This window comes from Vombatus ursinus, unplaced genomic scaffold, assembly GCF_900497805.2.
Source record: "Vombatus ursinus unplaced genomic scaffold, bare-nosed wombat genome assembly UNPS02007612.1, whole genome shotgun sequence".
Lineage (NCBI taxonomy): Eukaryota > Metazoa > Chordata > Mammalia > Diprotodontia > Vombatidae > Vombatus > Vombatus ursinus.
Genome location: NW_020947390.1, coordinates 2,491,178 through 2,514,310, shown reverse-complemented (window position 1 = coordinate 2,514,310; position 23,133 = coordinate 2,491,178). Strand labels below are relative to the sequence as shown.

At 35.9% G+C, this 23,133-nt stretch overlaps 1 protein-coding gene across 3 annotated transcripts in view; it reads right to left on the bottom strand.

The window, feature by feature from the left end:
- ARHGAP42 (Rho GTPase activating protein 42) overlaps positions 1 to 23,133 on the bottom strand; it is a 383,988-nt gene that overhangs the window by 92,783 nt on the left and 268,072 nt on the right. For all 3 annotated transcript variants that reach the window (XM_027849544.1, XM_027849543.1, XM_027849545.1), the window contains 3 exons: positions 20,986 to 21,096; positions 6,365 to 6,469; positions 4,208 to 4,337 (listed from right to left, as the gene is read on the bottom strand). In XM_027849544.1, the coding sequence (XP_027705345.1) occupies positions 4,208 to 4,337; positions 6,365 to 6,469; positions 20,986 to 21,096 (346 nt within the window). The remainder of the gene's footprint in view (positions 1 to 4,207; positions 4,338 to 6,364; positions 6,470 to 20,985; positions 21,097 to 23,133) is intronic.

Genomic DNA, 23,133 nt, shown 5'->3' with positions numbered 1-23,133 from the left:
CAAGTCACTTCATAGGTCAGTACCACAAAACAATTCTCTAAAAATATAAGGAGCAGAAGAGGTGCTGACCTGCACTGCAATAAACCATTTTCTATCCATATCATCAACAACATCTAGGTTGTTTAAAGATTTCTTTTCCACGAATATCCTAAATTTAAAAAATGTGTGCATTTGCTCTTAATATTTATTGCACATATTAATTTCTTTTAAGTTTGCTTGGGATTGAGCCAACTGTCCTCAGATGTCATCAGGATCAGAAATTTGTAATGTACTAAAGGAAGATTAAAAGTTTAAAAAACATATCTCGGGGTGAGGGGAGCTGTGACCAACCTAAAATTAAAACAAATAAAATACCCCCAAGTCAGTAGGTTTGAGATTACTAAGGAGCTATTTGCTTGTATTACTGAAATGTATTAGACTGTATTAATACTGATCATCATCATCATCATCATCATCATCATCAATCATCATCATCATCATCATCATCATCCTTTACACCGGAAAAGTGACAACTCAATTTCCAATCAATTAAATAAACTCTTATTGAACTATATAAAGTATGCCAGCACTAGGGCTAAAAAACAATAAACAAACAAACAAGAAAGAGCCCCTACCCTCAAGAAGTTTATATGCTACTTGAAGAAAGAAAAAGGGAGTAGACATAACACATACATAGTTAAGTAAATACATCTCAATTTGAAGAAAACACTAATAATCAAGATAGGTTCAAGTAGGGTTTCCCTAAAGAGGTGACACCTGAGTTAAGTCTTAAAGGAAGATAAACATTCTTAAAAGCAAAAAGCAGGAGTACACTTCTGGAATAGGAGATACTTTATTTAAATCCATAGAGCCAAGAAATGGAATGCGAAATTTAGGGGAACAATGAGTACTCTAATTTTCCTGGAATGTACAATGAGTGAATAGGAATGACAGAAAAAAGTCTGGAAAGATAGGCTCAGTCAGGTAGAGGAAGGTTTGAAATGCCAGGCTAGGAAGTTTATATTTTGTCCTAGAATCTATAAAAGAAGTTACTGGGGGAATGGAGGAGGTAGTATTATGTATTAGGAAGAAGTACTAAATGTGAGGAAATCCAGGACCCAGAAGGGTATGGTGCAGATCAATGAAAACAGAAAAAGAAGCAATTTTTGTATTGGAGTAAACAATGGATCAACTGGACAGAAAGAGAAAACAAATTATTAGCCAGGGAAATAGATCACAAGTCTGGCAAAGAGGCATGATCTAGTGGTGATGAAAGATCTAAATCATCCTGAGACCTACTGTAATCCTTTCTCTGCCAAAAGAGCAGCCCATCATTTCCTGATTTGCCATAATGATAATTTCATCCTTCAAAAAGTCGAAGAATCAACAAAGGGAATTTTTTTTAAATTAGATCTGATTTGTACCAACAGGGAAGAGCCAGAAGCTAAGACAGAAATAATGGGAATGTTCAAGGGAAATTATCAGTCCCTATGAAAGTTTGTAATAGAAAGGGGGAATAAAGCTGAGTATCTTTTGGAATGCACACTAGATTTTTAAGAAGGCAGTTTTCAAAGGGTTTAGAGGAAAGATAAATAAGGTCTCATGAACTAAAATTCTACAGGGGGTGACAGCACAGGCAGGGTATGGAAGCTGTCAAAAATGAAATTGAGCCTGCACAAAGAGAATCTATTCCAATGAGGGGAAAGAATGTAGTTATCTAAAGATATGGATGGAGAAACAGGAAATTCATCAACCAACTTCGAGTTTGGAAAGCTATATAGAGAATATGCAAATAAATGTAGGTAACAGAGTATGATTATTGTATATACACACACAACATATAAAACATCTATACATTTTATATTAGCATATGATATATAAAATATTACATATATACATATACAAACATAGAGAGAAAGAGAATGACAGAGAGTAGGGGAAGTGGGGGCAGTGAGTAGTGTGTAGATAGAGTACGGGGCTTAAAATCAGGAAGACTCATTTTCATGAGTTCAGATCTTGCTTCAGACACTTATTAGCTGTATGACCCTGGGAAAGTCACATTAATCCTGTTTGCCTCAGTTCCTCATATGTAAAAATGAGCTAGAGAAGGAAATGGCAAACCACTGAAGTATCCTTGCCAAGAAAACCCCAAATGGGGTCACAAAGAGTTGGACATGACTGAAACGACTGAAAAACAGCAATATATACGTATACATACATAGGTATATGTGCATATGTAGATTATGTATTTAGGTATTTGGTCAGATACAGGTGCCTATCCTGAAGTGATCTTAAATGCCATTTCTACTTCATCATATAGCTTGCAATTATAAAAATAAAGCCACTGTTTTGGTTTGCATTAGAAATGTTCCTAGAAACTCTATCCCAATCTTTACAGGTAAGGCCCTATCTCCACATTACTTCCCTTACAGTATCCAAAACTGTATTGCCTTCCTTCCATATGTGGCCAAAGAAATAAGCATTAAAAAAAATCAGCTGCATTATTGGTTTGTGTGAATGATAGATTTATGTACAACGGCTTACAAGTAGAAATACTCAAATTAGATCAATAAAATAATTTTAAAACTAATTAACCATTTTCTATCAAGATTTTCCCCTCACTATGTAAACATAATCTTAATTGCTGAGTCCAAAGAAGGTTACTCCAACTAAAAGTCCTCTATGAGCTAACACTTAGCTACCTCTTTCCAGGCAGGCCTACATTTTCCCCTAGTGGGAAATGTTTCTAAGGTCAGCGTGAGTTATGGTGACTGATGTTCAGAAGGGCAATAAGAACTTTAATAAATCAAAAATTCTTCAAGATGAATTAGAAGAGCTGGACCTATAACACTTTTGATATTCCTCTACCTGATGCTTAGTCTATGTTTACTCAGGAAATGTAAACAATTTCAGCATTATCCCAAACATAATAAAAAATTTTAATGATAAAATGGTATGTCATTTAGAACTATGGGTACAGTGGATTATATAGTCTATAATGTCCTGCATAACACAATGACATCTGTAAAGACGATATGTCCCCATGAGTTAACACATCTATAATACAGCAATAACTAAGGCAGAAATCATGTGTGCAGTGGAAGGACTAGGCTCATATGAGACTGCTATTGTTTATAATATATATTGACCAATGAGCTAAACCTGGGGAGCCAGAAGCTGAGTAAAGGCAAGGCTTACAGAGTCTTAGGAATAAAAGCCTCAAGACTGACTGGGTAACTCAGCAAAGAGCAGGCACATGTCAGACAACTCAAAGACCCCGATTAGAACTTGGACAGTGGATATGAGGCTTCAGGTCAGATCAGGACAAGTGAGAGACAAACTTGGGAAAAACCAGTTAGATTTCAGAAGCCTGAGTGCTATTTTTCTTGCAGATAATGGTGAACACTGACACACTGAGATTAGTGCTTATGTTCTTGAATGAATGTGGCAAAGAATAAATCCATTTTAGAGCTTAAACTTAATAACTAAATCTTCATTCAAAAAGTTCACATAAAGTAAAAATAAAAGTCTGTCTCTAGATAAATCATCTTTGCACTCATTTAATTGTGGGCCCTCCTAATAGGGTCCATTTAATTCTATATCTAGTCATTTTTTCAGATATAAAATCGGCTAGTTATTTGGTGTCAAGTTGGCACTCTGAAGTCTAAATGGAAGGTCAGGAAATAAGTGTCAAGAATAGTTGAGTACTGTAATTGGTTCTCACTCAGGTTTTTTTTTTTTGTCACACACAGGTTAATAAAACTCCTTTTCAAGTTTTACAGATAAGGCCCTATCTCCACAGCATGTCACTGTACCTAGTTGAATGCATCATTTTGCCATCTGCCTTGGTACTCCACCTACACCCTTAATTTTTCAACTCTTGCTCTGGGAACAGTGAACAAATCAATATTGCTATTATTTTTGAAAAGGGCATGACAATCTCATTCTATACTGCTTCATTCAGCATCCTTGTGATTCTCCAAATTAAAACTCCCTTCCGGGCCCCTATTCCCCTTTATGAATTTAATCCTTATTAGAACATAAGCACCACGAGGGCAAGGACTGTCTCATTTTATATTTGTATCACCAGCATACTAAAACTTAAAAGATACTATAACGCTTAGTAATTTCATGCTCTCCCTCTCAAGATGTTACTAACCTGGTAAGCAGTTAATGCAACACTTTTTTTTTTTTTTTGCCTACTGGTAAATCATAAGATTTGACTCACGTTTCTCTTGTACATAAAGATACCCTTCCATTGTCCATTGACTTGGAGGACGGTAATCTTGATTTGCAGATTTCATTCTCTGCATTAATCTCTCTACCTCTTGACGAGTGCTTTCAAAATTATTTCTTGTCTGAAAGAGAAAAAAAATAATTTGATAGCTTATTTAGAAGCAAACATATAAACCAAGGGTCACGAATATTCAGCTAGAAAGTCAGACCCAACTTTCAACTTTCATTTCTTACAGTCTACATGGCAATTATCAAACAGAAATATCACCAATTATTCTTAAGAGTTGCAAAGATATAACATGTTAAAAGAATTTTGCAGTAGCATTTTAACATATTAAAAGTTTATGTCTATGTCTAATCATAATGTACACATGCCTAACTTTCTGCATGTGCCAGTTTCTGTGTCTGTTTTCTATCTCTCTTTCAGTGTGCATTTCTTCATCTTTCTGTGTCTTCTTTTTTCCCTCTCTCTAGTTCTAGTGTCCTATTCTGCTACCCCACTGTATCCCTTAACTGCTCATAATATAAAAATAAATTCCATTTTGGAATCATTTGAGATATTTATCCTAAATTAAAATGATTGAGTGGGAAGTTTTCCTAAGTTTTCTTGAGTTATACTTACACAGTTACAAATTGTTCCCTCCCTCATTTCTCATTCCAAGCCCTGGTGCAAGTCAGTGGCCATAGATTTAAAAAAAGCATTCTTACTTCAAATTTATACAATAGTTTTGAGTCAGCATAATTCTTTCAGTTGATTTCCTAAAAAATATGAACATTGAATTGCTTTCTATAAATATTATTCTCATTGGTAATAAACCAGACTCTAATCACTATTCTAATAAATGAAAGGACCTGAAAAAAGTTAACGAATCTCCCAAAGTTTCTAACTTATTCAATTCTTGGTTGAATAACTCATTTGCTTTCAACTTACAATTCATGTTAAGGCAAACTTGCAGTGACTGGTGATAGTAAAATGACTTCAAAATGCAGACATTTTAAAACTGGTACCTATGTAGCAGATTAGATAGAGTACTAGACCTGAAGTTAGGAAGACCTGAGTTCAGATTTGGCCTCAGATAATTACTACTGACCCTAAGCAAGTTGCTTAGCCTCTCTATGCCTCACTTTCCTCGTTGGCAAAATGGGAATTATAATAGCATCACCAACCTCCCATAGCTGTTGTAAAGACAAAATGAAATATTCGTAAAATGCCCTGTAAACCTTCAAGCACTATGAAAATGCTACCTATTATTTTTATTATTAGATTGTCAAAAAGTATTGAAAATCATATAAAAAAATCTAGCAACAAGTACCACTCTCCCCATAAGTATGGGGTGGGGGGAAGTTTGTTGTTTTTTTTTTTTAAGAAAGATCATTCAAGTAGATTTAAAAAAAACATGCATGGTTTGGAGAAAGTTTAAAAACTATTTAAAATTTTTAAGCAGAAAAATTTTCTTTCATTTTAAAAACATTTTTCACTTGAGTAAAACAGTTGTTTGCCAGGCCACAATGACTATGATTTTTTCTCTCAAACACTCTCCTTTCTAACCTATTCCCCATTATACATGTGAAACTCATAACATACTGAGACCTAAAAAAGACTTAGAGACAGATCATCTGGTCCAAGAACCTCATTTCTCAGAAACTGAGGCCCAAAGTAGTTCAGTGACTTCCCTAAATTCACACAGGTCATAAGAAGCAGAACCATGATTTAAATGCAGGCCCTCTGATTCATTGGTCCACCATGCCCTGTTGTTGCTCACAATTTCCCTGAGATACTCTCACTCAGATGCTTTGGCGATTCAAATGGTCTCCTTTGTCTTTGTTCTTTGTCAGCTTCTCTGCCAGTTCTAATTACTGAGGACTGAATGTATGTACAGTTTGCTTTTTGAGACAGTTCATGGTTTAAATGGTTTGTAAGTAGTTCTATATGACTATATATATAATCTATATCAGATTGCTTGCTATCTTGGGGAGGGGAGGGAGGAAGAAAATTTGGAACTCAAAATTTTACAGAAATGAATGTTGAAAACTATCTTTACATGTAACTGGAAAAAATAAAATACTATTAAGGAGAAAAAAGAAAGAAAGTTCTATTGAATAAAACTTCCATTTAGTTATAACATGGCATTAATATAGAGGGTCTTACATTCTGTAAATTGAACTGCAACTGTTGCTTGTAGGGTGCAAATTCCTGAGCCAGTTCATATCCTTCGTGGTAAAAGGTGAATAATCCCTGAAGGAAAGACAAAAGCTGGAAGCACAAAAAGAAAGGTATAATGAGAACGCTGAAAATATCAATGGCTAAAACGTCCCCAATCTGAAACCCAAAGATTCCAATGTCAAGTATAAACCCTAGGAGGATAATAAGGACAAAAAGAAAGGTCCTATATATACCAAAAGTACTTTAGCCAAGTATATGTCCATTGATTAGGACATGGTTAATCAAATTAGGGTACATGGATATTACCCTGAAGTAAGTAATGACGTCTATGAAGAATTCATAGAAGCATGGGAAGAAATACATACATGAACTGCTCTAAAGCAAAGTAAACAAAACCAAGAAAACAGCATACACAATGAAAACAATGCAAATAAATGAAAAGAATAATAAAACAATCTAAATTGAATGTGTCAGTCAGTCAATAATCAACATTAAGCGCCTACTGTGTGAAATTACAACAAGCAAGGTTGGGCAAAGATAATGAGAAGGTATTTTCCTATTTGGTTGTTTCTTTTGTTTTTGTTTTTTTAAACAGAGATGGGCAACCTTGGGTATAGAGCACTGTATATAATGTCAGACTTGGTCCATGTACTAGTTAGTTTTGCTAAACTGAACTGAAGGAGGAAGGATAAATTGGGAAATATATGTGATATAAAAATGAAATATATCAATTTTCTTTTTAAAAGAAAATGTTGTCTTTGAAAGCATCACAGGTCAAGTGAAAAAGGAAATGGTTATCCTGCCAATTTTCCTGTGTCAATGGAAGGGTTATCTCCTAACATGGGAGATGATGTGATTATGAAACTGTAGCTCCCAGAACCTGATTTTCAGCCCCTTTTCAGTGATAGTTGCTATGTTACTTAGTTTGCCTCAGCATTGGGACTGACTATGATCATGATACTCATGGGATAACTAATCTTCCCTGAACCTAAATGTAAAATTAAGTTAAAGCTCACTCCCAAACAGCGCGCATATTTTGGGATTTCTGTCTTATTTAATACTGGTTTAGATGTTTATTTTGCCTTAAAACAAAGGCAACATATTTATGCACTCTTTAAGTCTGACCAAACTAGCTTTCATGTCGTACTTATACTTATGACATTCCACAGTCTGCCTCTTTACAATGAATTCCCCCCCTGCCAAGATCATACTCCTTCCATCTTCACTTATAACAATTCCTAGTTTCTTTCAAAGCTTAATTCAAATATTATCTTCCCAATGAAGTCTCTATTGATTCTCTCCACAACTGCTACTGCCTTCTCCCCAAACTCCAAATTACCTTGAATTTATCTTATTTCTATTTCATAAGAGAGGCAGTGTTGTATAATGGTTAGAGATCGGGCCTTGAAACCAGGAACATTTGGATTCAAATACTGCCTCCAACACATACTGGCTACGTGACTCTAAGCAAATCATTTAACTTTTCAGTTTTCTAGATAGCTCTCCAGAAAAACCATAAATTGCGAAGAAGCTGCAAACCTGCCATGGTCGAAGGTGCTTCCTTACCCAAGAATTACCTATATCAATGAAATCACAGGTCCAGTCCCTGTCTCTATCCTATATTGTGTCTATACTTCTATGTGCACATTCTGTCTTCCTCTATAAAATATAAATTCTTTGAGGGCAAGATTGATTCTTTGTATTCCCAGACTAGTGTAGTGCTTGGTATACAGTAGGTGTTTATTGATTGTTAAGTACCTACTATGGCCAAGAACTATGCTAAGTGCAAAAGTCCTGTGATTTAGTTGGTAATTTCTATCTGTGAAGTCCTTAGTGGGTTGGCTACTCCCTCTATTACAAAGAATACAAAGAAAAAGGAACAGTCCCTACCTTCAAGGAGCTTATAATCTGTTAGTTAAAATCAACATGTACACATAGAAATACATGCAAAATTTATATAAAAATGACATTAGAGAAAAGGCAGAAGGACAAAAATCTAAAATAACGGACAGTCTGTTAACAACAGAAAAGGAATTCAAGGGATATAACGGCAGATAAGGAAAGAGCAGTATAGACACTGAAAACCTTTCCAGGGCAGACATAGATAGGAAGAAAGGAAGCACAGATCATAAGCAGAAGCATGGGGTAGTAGACTGTCACGCTTCACTGAAAGTGCAGGTGGAGAGTATTTGCTCTAAGTGGGAAAAGAGATAGCCAGTCAATAAATAAGCTAATTTGACCCACTGAAATGGTAAATGCTCTTTGGAGGATTTGTAGTAAAACATGAACAAGAATAATACAGAATGGGGAGGTAAAGGGAAATTTTTATCTGTATTAATAGAGAAAGTAGCCAACCACTAAAGAAATCACAGACTGAAATTGCCAACTAAATTGCAGGACTTCTTTTCCCCACCCCCAAAGTCCAGAAACAGTCTCAATTCCTATAATAAATAAGTTCTGTTGCCATTTAGTATGTACAAAATGGAACTCATCATCTTCCTTCCAAAATGGCTACTCTTCCCAGTACCTACTGAAGACACCAACATCCTAGTCACAAAAAACTGAAAATCTGGAGTCAGTTCTCATGCTCATTCTCAAAATCCAATCACCTACCAACTCCTATTAATTCTACCTTCATAACTCAACTCCACATATTAAAATCCTTAGCCTTGGGGCAGCTAAGTGGCACAGTGGATAGAGTGCCTGCCCTGGAGTCAGAAGGATCTGAGTTCAAATCCAGTCTCAGACTTATTGGCTGTGTCACTTAATCCCGATTGCCCAGGGTCACACAGCTAGTAAGTCTGAGGCTGGATTTGAACTCAGATCTTCCTGATTCCAGGCTCAGTACTTTACCCACTGCACCAACTAGCTGCTCTACTCCAACATGAAGGCTTCCTGATTCACTCAGTCTATATTTGCTTTGTACATATGTTGCATATGCACATCTTTCATTTAATGGAATGAAGCTTCCTTGAGGGAGGAGACAGTTTCAGTTTTTGGTATTTATATCCCCAGCTAGATACTTCCCCCAGTGCCTGACACATAATGTAGGATTAATAAATGCTTACTGAACAATTTTTTTTGCACCATTTCTCTTCTCCTCTCACATGACCAACCACCCCAGTCCAGGCACTTTTCATCTTTTACCTGGACTAACATAATACCCTCTAATCTAGCTTCTGACCTCATCATTTTACCAAAACTGCTCTATCCAGTTACCAGTGATGTCTAGCAGCCAAATCGAATGGCCTTGTCTTAGTCCTCATTCTTCTTGACCTCCCCTCAGCCTTTTACATTATTGATCACCCTTTTCTCCTTGAAATTCTCTTCTTGCCAGGTTTTTGGGACACCATTATCTCCTGGTTTTCCTCCTACCTATCACACCACTTCCTTTTGGGTGTCCTTTATTAGATCCTCTTCTAGATCATACCCTCCAGCAGTAGGTGTCCCTCAGCATTCTGTTCTGAACCCTCTTTTCTTCTCCCTCTATACTATTAAGCTGGCAACCTAGGTAGCAAGCTTGACTCCTCATTATCTCTCACCTACCCCCCCCATATCTAATCTGTTGCCAAAGTCTGTCAATCTCACTTTTGTGACATCTCTTATATGCTCTTCTCTCCTCTGACACTTCTCTCCTCTGACACTTCCACCACTCTGGTACAGGCCCTCATCACCTCATGTCTGGATCATTGCAGTAGCCTGTTGGTGGTGGGTCTGCCTACCTCAAGCCTCTCTCCATTCTAGACCATCTTCCATTCAGCCAATAAAGTTATTTTTCCTAATATGCTAGTCTAATCATGTCACACCTCACCCCTACTCGATAAACCCCAGTGGTTCCCAATTGCCTCAAGAATCAAATAGGAAAATGTTGTTTGGCATTCAAAGACCTTCATAACCTAATCCCCTCCTATCTTTCTGGTCTTCTTATACCTTAGTACCCAGTGCGTACTCTGATCCAGTGACACTGGCTTCCTGACTGTTTCATGAAGACAACCTTCCACTTCTTAGCTCCAGGCATTTTCTCTGGCTAACCTCTATGACTGGAATGCTCTCTTACTGGCTTCCTTTAAGGCCAATTAAAATCCTATCTTCTACAAGAAGCCCTTCCCAACCCTACCCCCCTTAATTCTAACGCCTTCCCCTCCTTGAATTATTTCTGATTCACGCTGTATATAGTTTATTTGTACATACCTGTTTGTTTTCTCCCCCATTAGACTGTAAGCTCCTTGAGGGCAGACACTGTCTTGTGCCTCTTCTTGGATTCCCAAAGCTTAGCCTAGTGTCCGCCACATAGTGATGTCTGACAGTTTGGAGAGTCAGTATGGTTCAATGTAAAAAATACAGGCTTTGAGTAAGTAAACCTGGGTCCAGATGCCATCTGATGTTTGTTGCCTGTATGGCCCCGGGTAAGTCACTTGGCCTCTCAGTGCCTCAGGTGCCTCATTTATAATATGATGGGGTTGGACTTGAGCGCCTCAGAAGTCGCTTCCTCCTCCAGATCAACGATCCTAAGATCTTGCCTCAATGTTCAGCTAAAGGAGCCTTCTCTGATACCCAGGTATTAAATTTTATTTCAATTAGCCTTCCCTGATACTTTAATATTCATTTTAATGAAGCAAATAAGCACCAGCTGTGTGCAGCGCACTTCCTGCTCAACTCAGTTTTTCAGATGCCTTATTTTCCTTCAAGGCTCAGTTCAGAGAGATAAAACATGAAAATCTTTTCTCATTTCTTCAATTCTGCTACAGTACTTTATATGGACCCCCTCTTCTTGCCCTATTATTCCCTATCCTATATCCTACCCCCATCATATGGAGATTCTTAACTGGACCACCCCCAAAAAAGGTCTGTGGATAGATTACAGGGGCTCCTTGAATTTGAATGGAGAAAAAAAAATTACATCTTTATTTTCATTAACCTCAAACTGAAAGTTAGTATTTCCTTCATTTATGAATGCAAGCATCTAACATTATTCCGAGAAGTCTATATGCTTTGCCAGAATGTAGAAGAAATCCATGACTTACAATAAGATTGAGAACCTTTGCCCTAGCAGAATGCAAGGTCATCTAGGGGAGGAACTGTGGCCTTTTTTCTAATCTTTCTATCTTGGTGTCAAACAGTACATGTCCTCAAGGGATTTACATGGGATAGGGGAAAGGAGGAAAGGCACCTGCCTCGTACATAGTTATGAGATAAATGAAACTTGAATCAGTTTTTATATATAGAATGAATCCTGTCATTCTCCTTGGAGAAAATAACAAGCCTAAATCTTCAATTGGTAGATACACTATAATTTCTATCAAATAAATTAGATTCTACTTCTAAGTACAAAAATAATTCTGCTTTTTTCTTCTTAGAGATTGTCAACTATTCAAAAAGTATGTTGGTTCTCAGGTGAGAAATAGTTTTAACTGCTTATTTAGTTTCTTTAAAAATTTCATATTTTTATTGATGGTTTTTCTACTCTTATCTGACTCTTACAGAACCATAACTACTCAAAATAAGGGGAATTGCATTAATTACTTATAAATAATATGTTAAAGGCTATATTCCATTAAGAATTTTGCATTATTCAGTACATGCAAATTTACAGCTACTACTGAACATTAGATATAATACCATTAATTAAGATAACATTCCTTTTTTAGCTATTCAGGTTTGTCAAAATACACATACACACACACACACACACACACACACACACATATGTATTCTGCCTAGATTTATGCCTAGATGTATAAATTGTAGCCTATATAAATCAAAATGTTGCTTTAAAATGTCATCTGATTTAAAGAAATTCATGTAATAAACATGTAACTATGCAGATGGATAAAAAATAAGACCAAAGCATATATCCAATATGTGCTTACTAGGTATGCTACTGAAATATTTTTTTGTAGTTTTCTCAAGTTCTAATACACAATTCCCTGTTCCATCTAAGGATGTGGTCAGGGATATTACTACAGGGTCCTCTGAGGCAGAAATGAAAATATTAGAGAATGTTTTGAAGAAAACCTAGAAGAAACCTTTTCATCAAAACACCAAATGCCCTAAGGCCCAATATTTCTTTCATTTGAGAGCTGAATAGACGAGAAGAAGCTAAGAAAAATAATCCTGTAACACTGGAAGATTTTAAAAAACCACTAAAAATTCTCAATAATGGTAATCTACCACCCTTTGTTTCTTTAGACTTTGGCTCTTCATGACACATTAGAGTTCCACAGATGCTGCAGAAAGTAGACAATAGTATAGAACAAATGACTTTTTTTATCTTTTCTTCAAGTACCTTTGGGGTTCTGTTTCTGACACCCACTTAGAATGTCTAAGTTGCACATCTTGGTCAATGGCTCTATGCAAAGCCTCACTAAATAATTTCAATATGAATTTCTTTAAACACATTGCCCCATAGGTTCTGACTTTAATAGTATGTCTCAGGAATGACAGGACTTTAAGCACTTATTAGCTATGTGACCCTCATAAAGTCTTTCAGTTTCCTCATCTATAAAATGGAGAAAATAATAATAGCCCCTACCTCATAGGGTTGATCAAGTGAATTATCATATTTAAAGCATTTCACAAACCTTAAAGCACTATGTAAACGCTGGATATTATTAGTGTCGTTATTGTTATTTTTTGTTGTTTATTTTTTTCATTTCAGTGGACGAGAGAAAAAAACTAGAAAGTTTGTATATTTCAACTTGAGGCAAGATTTAATTTTTTAAATAAAATCTATATAGAAGGGCTTGCCTGAGAGTTTAGTTCAATTCAAAAACAAATTTTAAAATGCTAATAAAAGATACAAGAATGCTCAAGCTGCAGAACTTAGGGGTTTGTGTGGTTTATCAGTTTTACAGCTAATAGAGTTCATCAAAATAACTGCCACAAGATGGCAGCAAAGTCAAACTTTTAGGGGCTCATTTTGCTCTTCACTGATGGAATTGAATGGGACCAAATGATGATCTTCGTATTCACATCATCCAAAACAATGCTCATAATATCTCTTAAATTACCAAAGACTATGGCCTATAATTTCCCCCCAAAAAAGAGTTACTTGCCATTTTTTCCATCCAGGAGAAGCCCTTAATGTATCAAACTACAAGGTTAAATGGAAAGACTAAGTACCTTAGCAGCTAGGTAGCTCAGTGGATACATCACTGAACCTGGAGTCAGAAGAACCGAATTCAAGACCTCACACACTTACTAGATGTGTGATTTTGAGCAAGTCACTTAATCTCTGTCTGCCTCATCTGTAAAATGAAGAGAATAATAGCACCTAGCTCACAGGATTGTTGTGAAGATAAAATGACATAATATTTGTAAAAAGCCTTGCAAACCTTAAAGTGCTATATACATGCTAGCTATTATTATTAGAGATTCAACTTTTAGATAACATTGCAAATAGAGAACAATTCAATAAACATATATTAAGAACCTATGATGTACAATGTGCTGTGGTAATTTTGTTTGAGGGGATGGTTTTTTTGGGAGTGGAGGGTGTCCAGCTAAAGTCCCTCTATCATTACAGATCTGCAATTACTTTCTAATTTATAATCATTAGAAATGCTTAAGCCACTGAGTCCAACTAACTAGCTATATGTAGGATAAACTGGAAATAGCCAACAGAGAGAAGACACTAGAATTGATCACATCTCCCATCATTACCCTGCCAACTTCCAGTTACCAGTTAAAAACCAGGTATAACCTGTGAGCTTACAAACTGCTTCAAATATGGCTTAGGTTCACCTGGCTCTCACTACTTTCCAGACTAAATATGTTGTATTGTGTGGGGGTAGAGGGTACAGCAGCAACTCACTAGACAACTGGAGCAATTACTTCTAGAAACTGACAAATGTATAAGCAACCAACTAAAGTGCTAGTTCTCCCATGAATCTTATAATGGAGTATTGACACATTTTGCCTACTGGCTATAGCTGCTGGTTAAATTAAAAACAATTTTTCTTCCCTTTATAATTATTCTGCTTACCTCTCAAAAAGCAAATTATAAGCCAATCTATTTGTAATAATATTTATATTTATAATTGTATATCATGTCAAAATCCTGTTGAGAAACATGTCATATTATTCTGCCTGATGCACTCAATGTTCTAATCAATCCAGATTACTTGCTATTTCTTAGACATGACATTCCATCTCCTTCCTTTACACAGGTTGTTCCCATTATCTGGCAGGTTCTGCCTCTTCATCCACCTCTTAAAATCTTGGCTCTCTTCAAGGATCAGTGAAAATGCTTCTTCCTCAACAAGGTCTTTCTTGATGCAACCAGTTAGTATAATCCCAACTAAATAATTTTTGTTTACCTACTATTGTGATAATATATTATCTATATCTATCTGTATACATGCTGTTCTCTGCCATATTAACTCCCAATCTGGAAGATAGGTTGCTAGATGGCAGGTCCATTCTACTTTTAGTTTTTTATCCCCTGTACTTGGCATAGTATTTAGCACATTGCAAATGCATAATAAATGCTTATTGGGTGGAACTGAATTCATAAAGATAACCTCTAAAATACTATAAACTTGAATAGTAACTGTCAAACTGATTCCATGAGCAATCCTGTGTGTCTAAATAAACTTTGGTGTTCTACAGGTCCTTGTCTTCTGACCGCTTATGTTTTAAGATAACTCGTATACTGATTCATTCATTCATATAACATTTGCATCTCTAATAAGCAACAGTAACTAGTACCTAGGCAGATACATGAAGATGATGAAAGCAGTTTCTGATCTATAGCTCCAGGTACATAAAAAAAAGGTCATGATGAAATAGCTACAGCCTGGAGGATGCTCATATTTTAAACTATATGGATATTTTAACAGTTTGTGAGCTAGAATAATTTAAGAGTAGAAAGTGCTTACTTCAGTCACTCTTAAGTGTATGGGGAAAAATCTGGGGGCAAGGAAGAGAGAATCTAGGGGCTTTGTAGGAAAAACATACCAAGGAAACAGCAGGAAGGCTAAACAGCAGTGGAGTGCAATGCATCACAGGAAAGATGAGATAAATATAATGACATTAAGTGCAGCCTGGGTAAGGAAGGAAATTATCAGGTCACCTGATATCAAAGGTTCAATACAGTAGTCCCTAAACTGAGCTCTGTAGAGACTCATATTTTTTTTGCAACAATTGCAACAATTGTTTGCAACAATTTTTTTTGCAACAAACAAACAGTTGACAAAAACTAAATAAGAGGTTGGAAAATGGAAGTGAACAGTTCAGAAAGGCAGCAAAGTATAACTTCTAAAATTACAGTGGTATGGTAGAAAAATAAAGCACATACTGGGGAAAAGGAGACCTGGGTCCCTATCCCAGCCCTCCCACTAACTAGCTGTGTATGTGTGATCTCAAACAAATTATTTAACCTTTTTGGGCCTCACTCTCCCTCCGTGTAAAATGACAGAGCAAGAGATAGCATTTGAACTCTAAGGACCATTACATTTCTGACAGCCTGTGCTGCTAAGAGTTTTACCAAGCCTAAAGTCAGAAATGATGGTGAGGAGGCAAGTATGATCAGTTATGTCAAGGGAACAAAAAGATCAAAGAAGCAAAGACTCAAGAAAAATCATAGCCTCAGCACTGAAAAATTGCCAATCTTTGAGAAGATCTGTTCAGTAGAATTAGGAAAGAAAAGATGAAATCAAAACAATTTGAGGTTGAATGCTATGGCTAAAGAGTAGCAGCAGTGATGGAGAAAGTGATCCAACCATACTAGTTAGGTCCAATATAAATTTAAACTATCTAATCTCAAGTGGGCCCTCACTGGAGCAAGGTAATCCTTTCCCACAGGAGTGGTTCCAAACTTTCTCTTTTATCCCTTCAAGCCTCCCACACTACACACCACATCCCCCACCTTGTCAGAAGAGAGGGTTATTACTTCTACTGTACTAAGAAGTGAAGACCATTGCTATGATTTCCCTCTTTGCCCTTAACCTACATTTCAAACCTCCATGAGATCTGCCATTTTCTCCTCTTTTATTTCAATCTCTGATGAAGTGGTGGTTGTTCTTTCCACCAAGGCCAACCACTCTTCCTGTACTCCTGATTCTATCTTCTTCCATCTCGTCTGACAGACAGCTCTGCAATTGTTTCACTTTGCCTTACCTGCATAAAAGCCTTGTTTGCCTCTTTCATTGTAGGCAAGACAAGGAGAGTGTAACAAGGATGTGTGAGCATGCATGGATTGCAATATGCAGCACTGATCTAATTATATTATATTTCCCCAAAATCCCACTCTTCTTCAAATTTCCCTTTTTTATTTAGGACATCACCATACTTTTATTCAGCCATTTCTATCTCCACAACATCTCCTGAACCCGTCTCCTCTACTGACATAACCTCCACTCTAGTTCAGTCCTTATCAAAATTTCCCCTGGATTACTTCCTAATTATTCTCCCTGTCTCAAGTCATTCCCCTCCCCAGTAGATCTTCCACATAACTGCCTGGTTTTCCTAAAACACAGGACTGACCATGTCAATTCTCTATTTGGTAAATGCTAGTGGTTCTCTATAGACTCATGGATGAAATGTTTGATCTTCACCCATCCTTTTAAAATTTACATTTTTCTGTAAGTTCTAAAATGTACCTTATTTAAATTAGTACAAATGTAAACATATAAAATTTCTAAAATTAATAAAAATATACATTTGTAGCAAGTGCTCAATAATTTTTTTTTTTTACTGATGGGATGCACGATCAAAAGGATTTAACAGCTGGTTATAGTCACAGTCACCTGAGACCTTCTCCTCTTTATCATTATAATTTCTTTAAGCCAAGAAACAGAAATAGAGAAAGCTTGAAGTAGAAGATGATTTTAATTCATTTCACTTCAAGTCTTTGTACCTATTAGTGGCAAGGAGATCATGCTCTCTATTTGTTCATTCCCCCTACAAAAATCCCTGACCATATTAACTCAATTGCTGAATTTAAAAGTAAATGACCAAAATTTATGAGCCTTGGCACCATACTAGGTGCTGGGGAATGTTTTTTGCTGCTCCATTAAAATATAATAAATAGGACAAATATTTTAAAAAGAATAAATAGGACAAATGTGCACATGGTTTTAAAGAAGGGAATAAAATATGTAACCTAAGAACTCTGAATGAAAATACTGATTTTAAAACTACTTGATTTTAAAGACTATTCATTAAAGAATACTCATTAACCTCACATATATAATCAAACTGCTGGCTTTCTTAAGGTAGGTAGGAGGAAGGGAGAAAATGTGGAATTCAAAATTTTTAAAAAGAATGTTTAAAAAAATTATGTGTAATTGAGAAATATTTAATTAAATAAACAAAAATATACTGAGAAAAAAAGGAATACTCATTAAATTTCTATTAAATCTACAACTTTCCTTTCTTTCCCAAATGCTTACAACTCCAATTTTTTTCTTAAGATAGTCAAAATTTAGATAAATTCAATGTTATCTCAGTATTATTCTGTTAAGTTTATTTGTGGAAGGATGGGGGAAAACTTCATTAGAACAGAAAGAACTGTCACTTTGTTTTAATTGAAGGAATACACAGTTATCTGAAACAGATGTTGTTTACCTGAAAGTAAAAAACATATTTCTTATGCAAAGTAGCATCTCTTCATAATATATCACCCTTGAAACTGACAGTCTCATCAACATGTAAGTACATGTGCCATTCATATTTTTTTATTTCTTAGCATTAATTATCACTTGTAAACAAAAGAACCTCTGCTCTGGGGTCAATTAAGACAAATCAGAGATTTTTCCAATGTATCAGTACACAAATTTCTACTTACAAAACTATCTTGAAAATGTAATATATAAATGATAATAAAAATAGTATTTTTCTGATATGCTATGTTTTCAGATTTATTGTTCCTTAAAGATTTCCTTAAATCCATATAGTCTTTAATCACCTACATAGAGTAAAGTAGTCTATATTTCTTCAAGTTAAGTTATCTGTTCTTAAATTGCGTACAAAGATGTTTTCTTCAGGTTAAGATAGTATTATTTACATGTCTTTCATCATCTTACTGAAAATGGGGTATAAAACCCCAAGGATGCAGAGAAATTACAAAACTAGAAAGGAGAACGAGACTCAGTTGCCAGAAGTCTTCATTTTGGCCAGACACACTAATGGGAAAAATCCAGCAGCCAGAACAGGATTTTGAAAGAAAGAATTTAACATCAATTTCAATTATGAAGTCACAAGAAAGGCATGCTTAGACTAAAAAAAGCACACACGTACATTCTACAGGGAGGGAGAGTTTTAAGATGGCTAGGAGGAGAAGAACTAACAAGTTTCCCTGTGATATTCATTTCATAGACTGATTTTGAGGGGAAAGGCAACTGTCATATTTCTATGAAATATTCTTCCTGCTCTAATGAGGAGATGACAGACAGAAGCTCAAGTCACTTAACCTCTCTCAATCTCAATTTCCTCACCTGCACAATGGGGATAATGTTTAGACTGCCTTTTCTGTTACTGAGAAGTTACTTTATAAACTGTAAATCAATGTATTTTTGTGAGCTGTCACAGAATCACAGAATTTTGGACCTATTATCCTAGAATCCCTTCAATGGCATTCAATTCCAGTACATACTTCCAAAATGTGATGACTTGAAATGAACAAAAATTTTCACAAAGGGTCTAATCAGGTCATTCTTAGTTTGGAAGCAGTGTCTCTCTTAACAGAACTCAAGATTGCATTAGCTTTTTTTTTTTCCCATTGACATACTATATTGTTGATCCACATTACTCTTACAATAATAAAAAAAACAGGTCTTTCATCAAACTTTTATCTAACTATTATCATTAAGAAAGAACAGAAGCAAACATATTTAGCTTTCTTAACTTGATTTTTGTTCACAATGATCTTTCTTTAAAGGAAGATTACTTTACTCTCTATATCCAATTGTTAATTATTTAGGGGTTATCCCCCTCTTTCCTGCTGGCAATTCTGTTGCTTTCTATCACCTTCTTCAGAAAATGGGTGATTTAACAGCATAATATAAAACTTAAGTATCTGAAAGTAACATCTTTTTTTTGCTTAGGCGATTGGGGTTAAGTGACTTGCCCAGGGTCATACAGCTAGTAAGTGTTAAGTATCTGAGGCTGGATTTGAACTCAGGTCCTCCTGACTCCAAAGCTAGAGCTCCATTCACTGTACCACCTAGCTGCCCTGTTGAAAGTAACATTTAAAAAATATTATACATATCTCATTGAATATGAGACAAAATTTCCCCTCTCCCTTCTGACTCCCTCTATTTTTCCCTCCTTCCCACCCTCCTTGTACTCTAACAACCATATTTAAGAATGCTGAAAGGCAAAGTAGGAACTATGTTATATAGATATATACTATACAGACACAGTAAGATTATAAATATGGAGGAAAATGTTACACATAAAGTAAACATGTAGAAATAACCACTTTATCTAGAATTGGCTTGGAAACTGAAGTGACTTCCTAAGAAAGTTGTAAAAACCACTAACAGTCATAAAAGCAAGCAGCTAGGTAACACAGTAGCGTGCTGGGCCTGGAGTCAGGAAGACTTGAGTTCAAATCCAGCCTGAACCCTGTTGGCCTCAGTTTCTACACCTGTAAAATGAGCTGGAGAAGGAAACGGAAAAGTACTTCAGTACCTTTGATAAGAAAACCCGTAAGGGTGGGTGCAGCTGGGTGGCACAGTGGATAGAGCATTGGCCTTGGAGTCAAGAGGACCTGAATTCAAATCCGACCTCAGAAACTTGATAGTTATCAGCTGTGTGACCCCGGGCAAGTCGCTTAACCCCAATTGCCTCATCAAAAAAACAGAAACAAAAACAAAAACAAAAAACCCTAATAGAGTCATGAAGAGTCAAACATAATTGCAAATGACTAAACAACAACAAAACACTCATAAATTCACACACACACACACATACACATGTGCACGCGCAACACAAGTTACATCCTTTGTGCATGTATGCATATCTGTATATATACATGCATATATGCGTGTACCCATAAACACAAATACACACACATTGCACAAGCAATCTGACTTCCACCTAAGTATTTAAAATCCCATCTGTGAAAGTTACATTAGATGACAATTATTCAATTCAATTCACAGGAACACAGATCTAAAGTTGGAAGGGACATTGGGTCATTTAGTCCAATCTTCTCAATTTACAGATGATCAAAGAGAGACCTGAGAGTTTAAGTAACTTGCTTAAGGCTGCATAGGTAGCAAGTGACAGAGCCTGGTTTCCATTCAATTCAATTAATAACTATTCATCTGGTGTCCACTACGTGCAAGGCAATGTGCCAAGTACTAGGGATGTCAAAAAAGAAAAACTACACTATACCTGCCCTCAAGGAGTTTTTACTTTTCTTTTTTTTTGGTGAGGCAATTGGGGTTAAGTGACTTGCCTAGGCTCACACAGCTAGTGTCAAGTGTCTGAGGCTGTATTTGAATTCAAGTCCTCCTGACTCCAGGGCCGGTGCTCTATCCACTGCGCCACCTAGCTGCCCCGAGTTTTTAATTTTCAAAGATCGCATTTTGGGAAAAATAATAACTTTCAATTTAAATACAGATTCTATAATAAAGAAGGAAGTCTGGAGCTCTTACCGGTTCAACAAATTCAAATTTTTTCTTTTCTTGAACTTCCTGTATTTTAAAGACGTATTCAAGTGATGCCTCATAGAAATTTTGATGTTCTCGGTCAATTTGTGTATCTGCCTGTGGAAGAAAACAGAAGGACACGGATAAGAATCACCAATGGTCATATTCTACAAGGATGCAGGAAATAGCAAGCAGTCAATCAGAATTCATTACACGCCTTTAAGGTATGCAAAAAACTGTTGCTTGTTACTAAGAGTAAACAAATAAGAAAAAACAAAACAAAATATGTCTGTGATCTGGCCAGTCTGGGCCTCTCTCTGCTTCTCACACAGGATCCTTTATCTCCTATCTATGTACATTTGAACTGACCTGTCTCCCAGGCCTGTAATGTACTCCCTCCTCACCTCTACCTCAAATAATGTGTCTCTCCTTCTTCAAGACACAGGTTAATGCATCACCTTCTACATGAAGCCATTCTTGATCCCTCTGACTGCCAGTACCCTTTTTCCCTATGAGATATTTATCTAGCTTGCACTTTTTCTCTTTATTTTTATTCTGTATATCCCCCATTAGAAAGTAAGTTCCTTGTTAATGGGGATTGTTATATTTTTTGTATTCACATTCCCAGTGCCTAGCACAGTACCTATAACATAAAAGATGCTTCATAAAAGTTCAATGATTGCTTCTTTCTGTGAGAGAAGCTCAAGGGTCCTCAAAGCTTAATATCTGGTAAGAGAAAGAAGGCATATGTATAAATAACTAGACAGAAGGTGAAACTGTAATAAACAAAGAGATGGTACTTAATTTCAGAGCTTATTTCTAGGTGGGACAAAGGCAGGCTCTATATCTGAAATCCTGAACGATTATGGATCCTGAATGAATCATATTCCAAAAGTGCAATACATTTTCCTTGTAGGATAAAATAAGAGTTTTCTTATATAATTCTACTGGCTTGGAAAATATTTTCAGATAACCACTTTCTTTCTATCTTTTACTTATTTATTTAAACTGTATCTCTTCCTTCTATCCCCAAACTGGTTATCCTCATACGTCCTTCTGGAAACTGGGACTCTATTTGGTTTAGTAGAGAAACATCATACTCAATCTCTACACAATTTTAACACAGGTTATTAGCAACTTAGGTTAATGGAAGTGGATAAAAACCACCATCTCCTACTGAGGTCTAAGCATTAAGCAACAGCAACGCAGAAAGCAAAAACTAAGTCACTTCCTAGGATGCTTTTATAACAAAAGTAAAGTAAAATTAGGTATAAAGATTTGAGCATCAAAATGACCATTGACTACACTTTAAAAATAGTTTCTTCATTAAAAACTCCAGCATTGAATTATAGAATACCCTTAAGGATTTTTAAATGAATTTTTTCCCTTATGCTATACATGCACCAAACATATAAACAATTTGGAGAATAAAAGGGAAAATAAATCAGTACCACTACCACCCTTCTAACCTTTCCATCTCCCTCCCCCAAAAGGTTTACGGGCTGTATTCCATGGAGGAGCAGAAGCTACACACTGAAACAAATCAATATTTTTCCTATTCAGAATAATTTTTTGATCACCTTAGCAAGGCAGTTATTTATAAGACTGAATTATCAAAATGTAAAGTGGAAACAGGTGATATGTGAATAGTTGATACTATATTAGAATCATTTTCTCTTGTCTGTTATTTTCAATGCTACATTACATAATATTGCTCTTTGTTCAGACATGACACCACTGTCATTGTTACTAACCACATGTGAGCTAGTTATTTTGTTTTTGAAGAAATCTTGTACTAATTCTTTAAGCTCAAATGGGCAGTATTTGAAAATCATTTGAGTAATTCACTTCCCACTCAGGAGAGACAAAGAGGTTTTGGATAACTTAGAACAGTAGTGAATCTTGTAACGCTTTCCAGTTACAGAAGCTTTCATCACCTATAGTCTAGAGCACTGAAATATGATATACCATCTACTCCTCTCAAGGGTCATCCAAGAAGCTACAGTTCTTACGGATAGCTCAATTTCTCTTTGGCAGAAGATTCAGACTGGAATTCACTCTGAATCCCCTTAGAACTAAACATACAGTCATATACTACACCAGCACATATGTGCTCATACATTAAATCTGGTTCCTTTTTTTTTTAATTGCTGT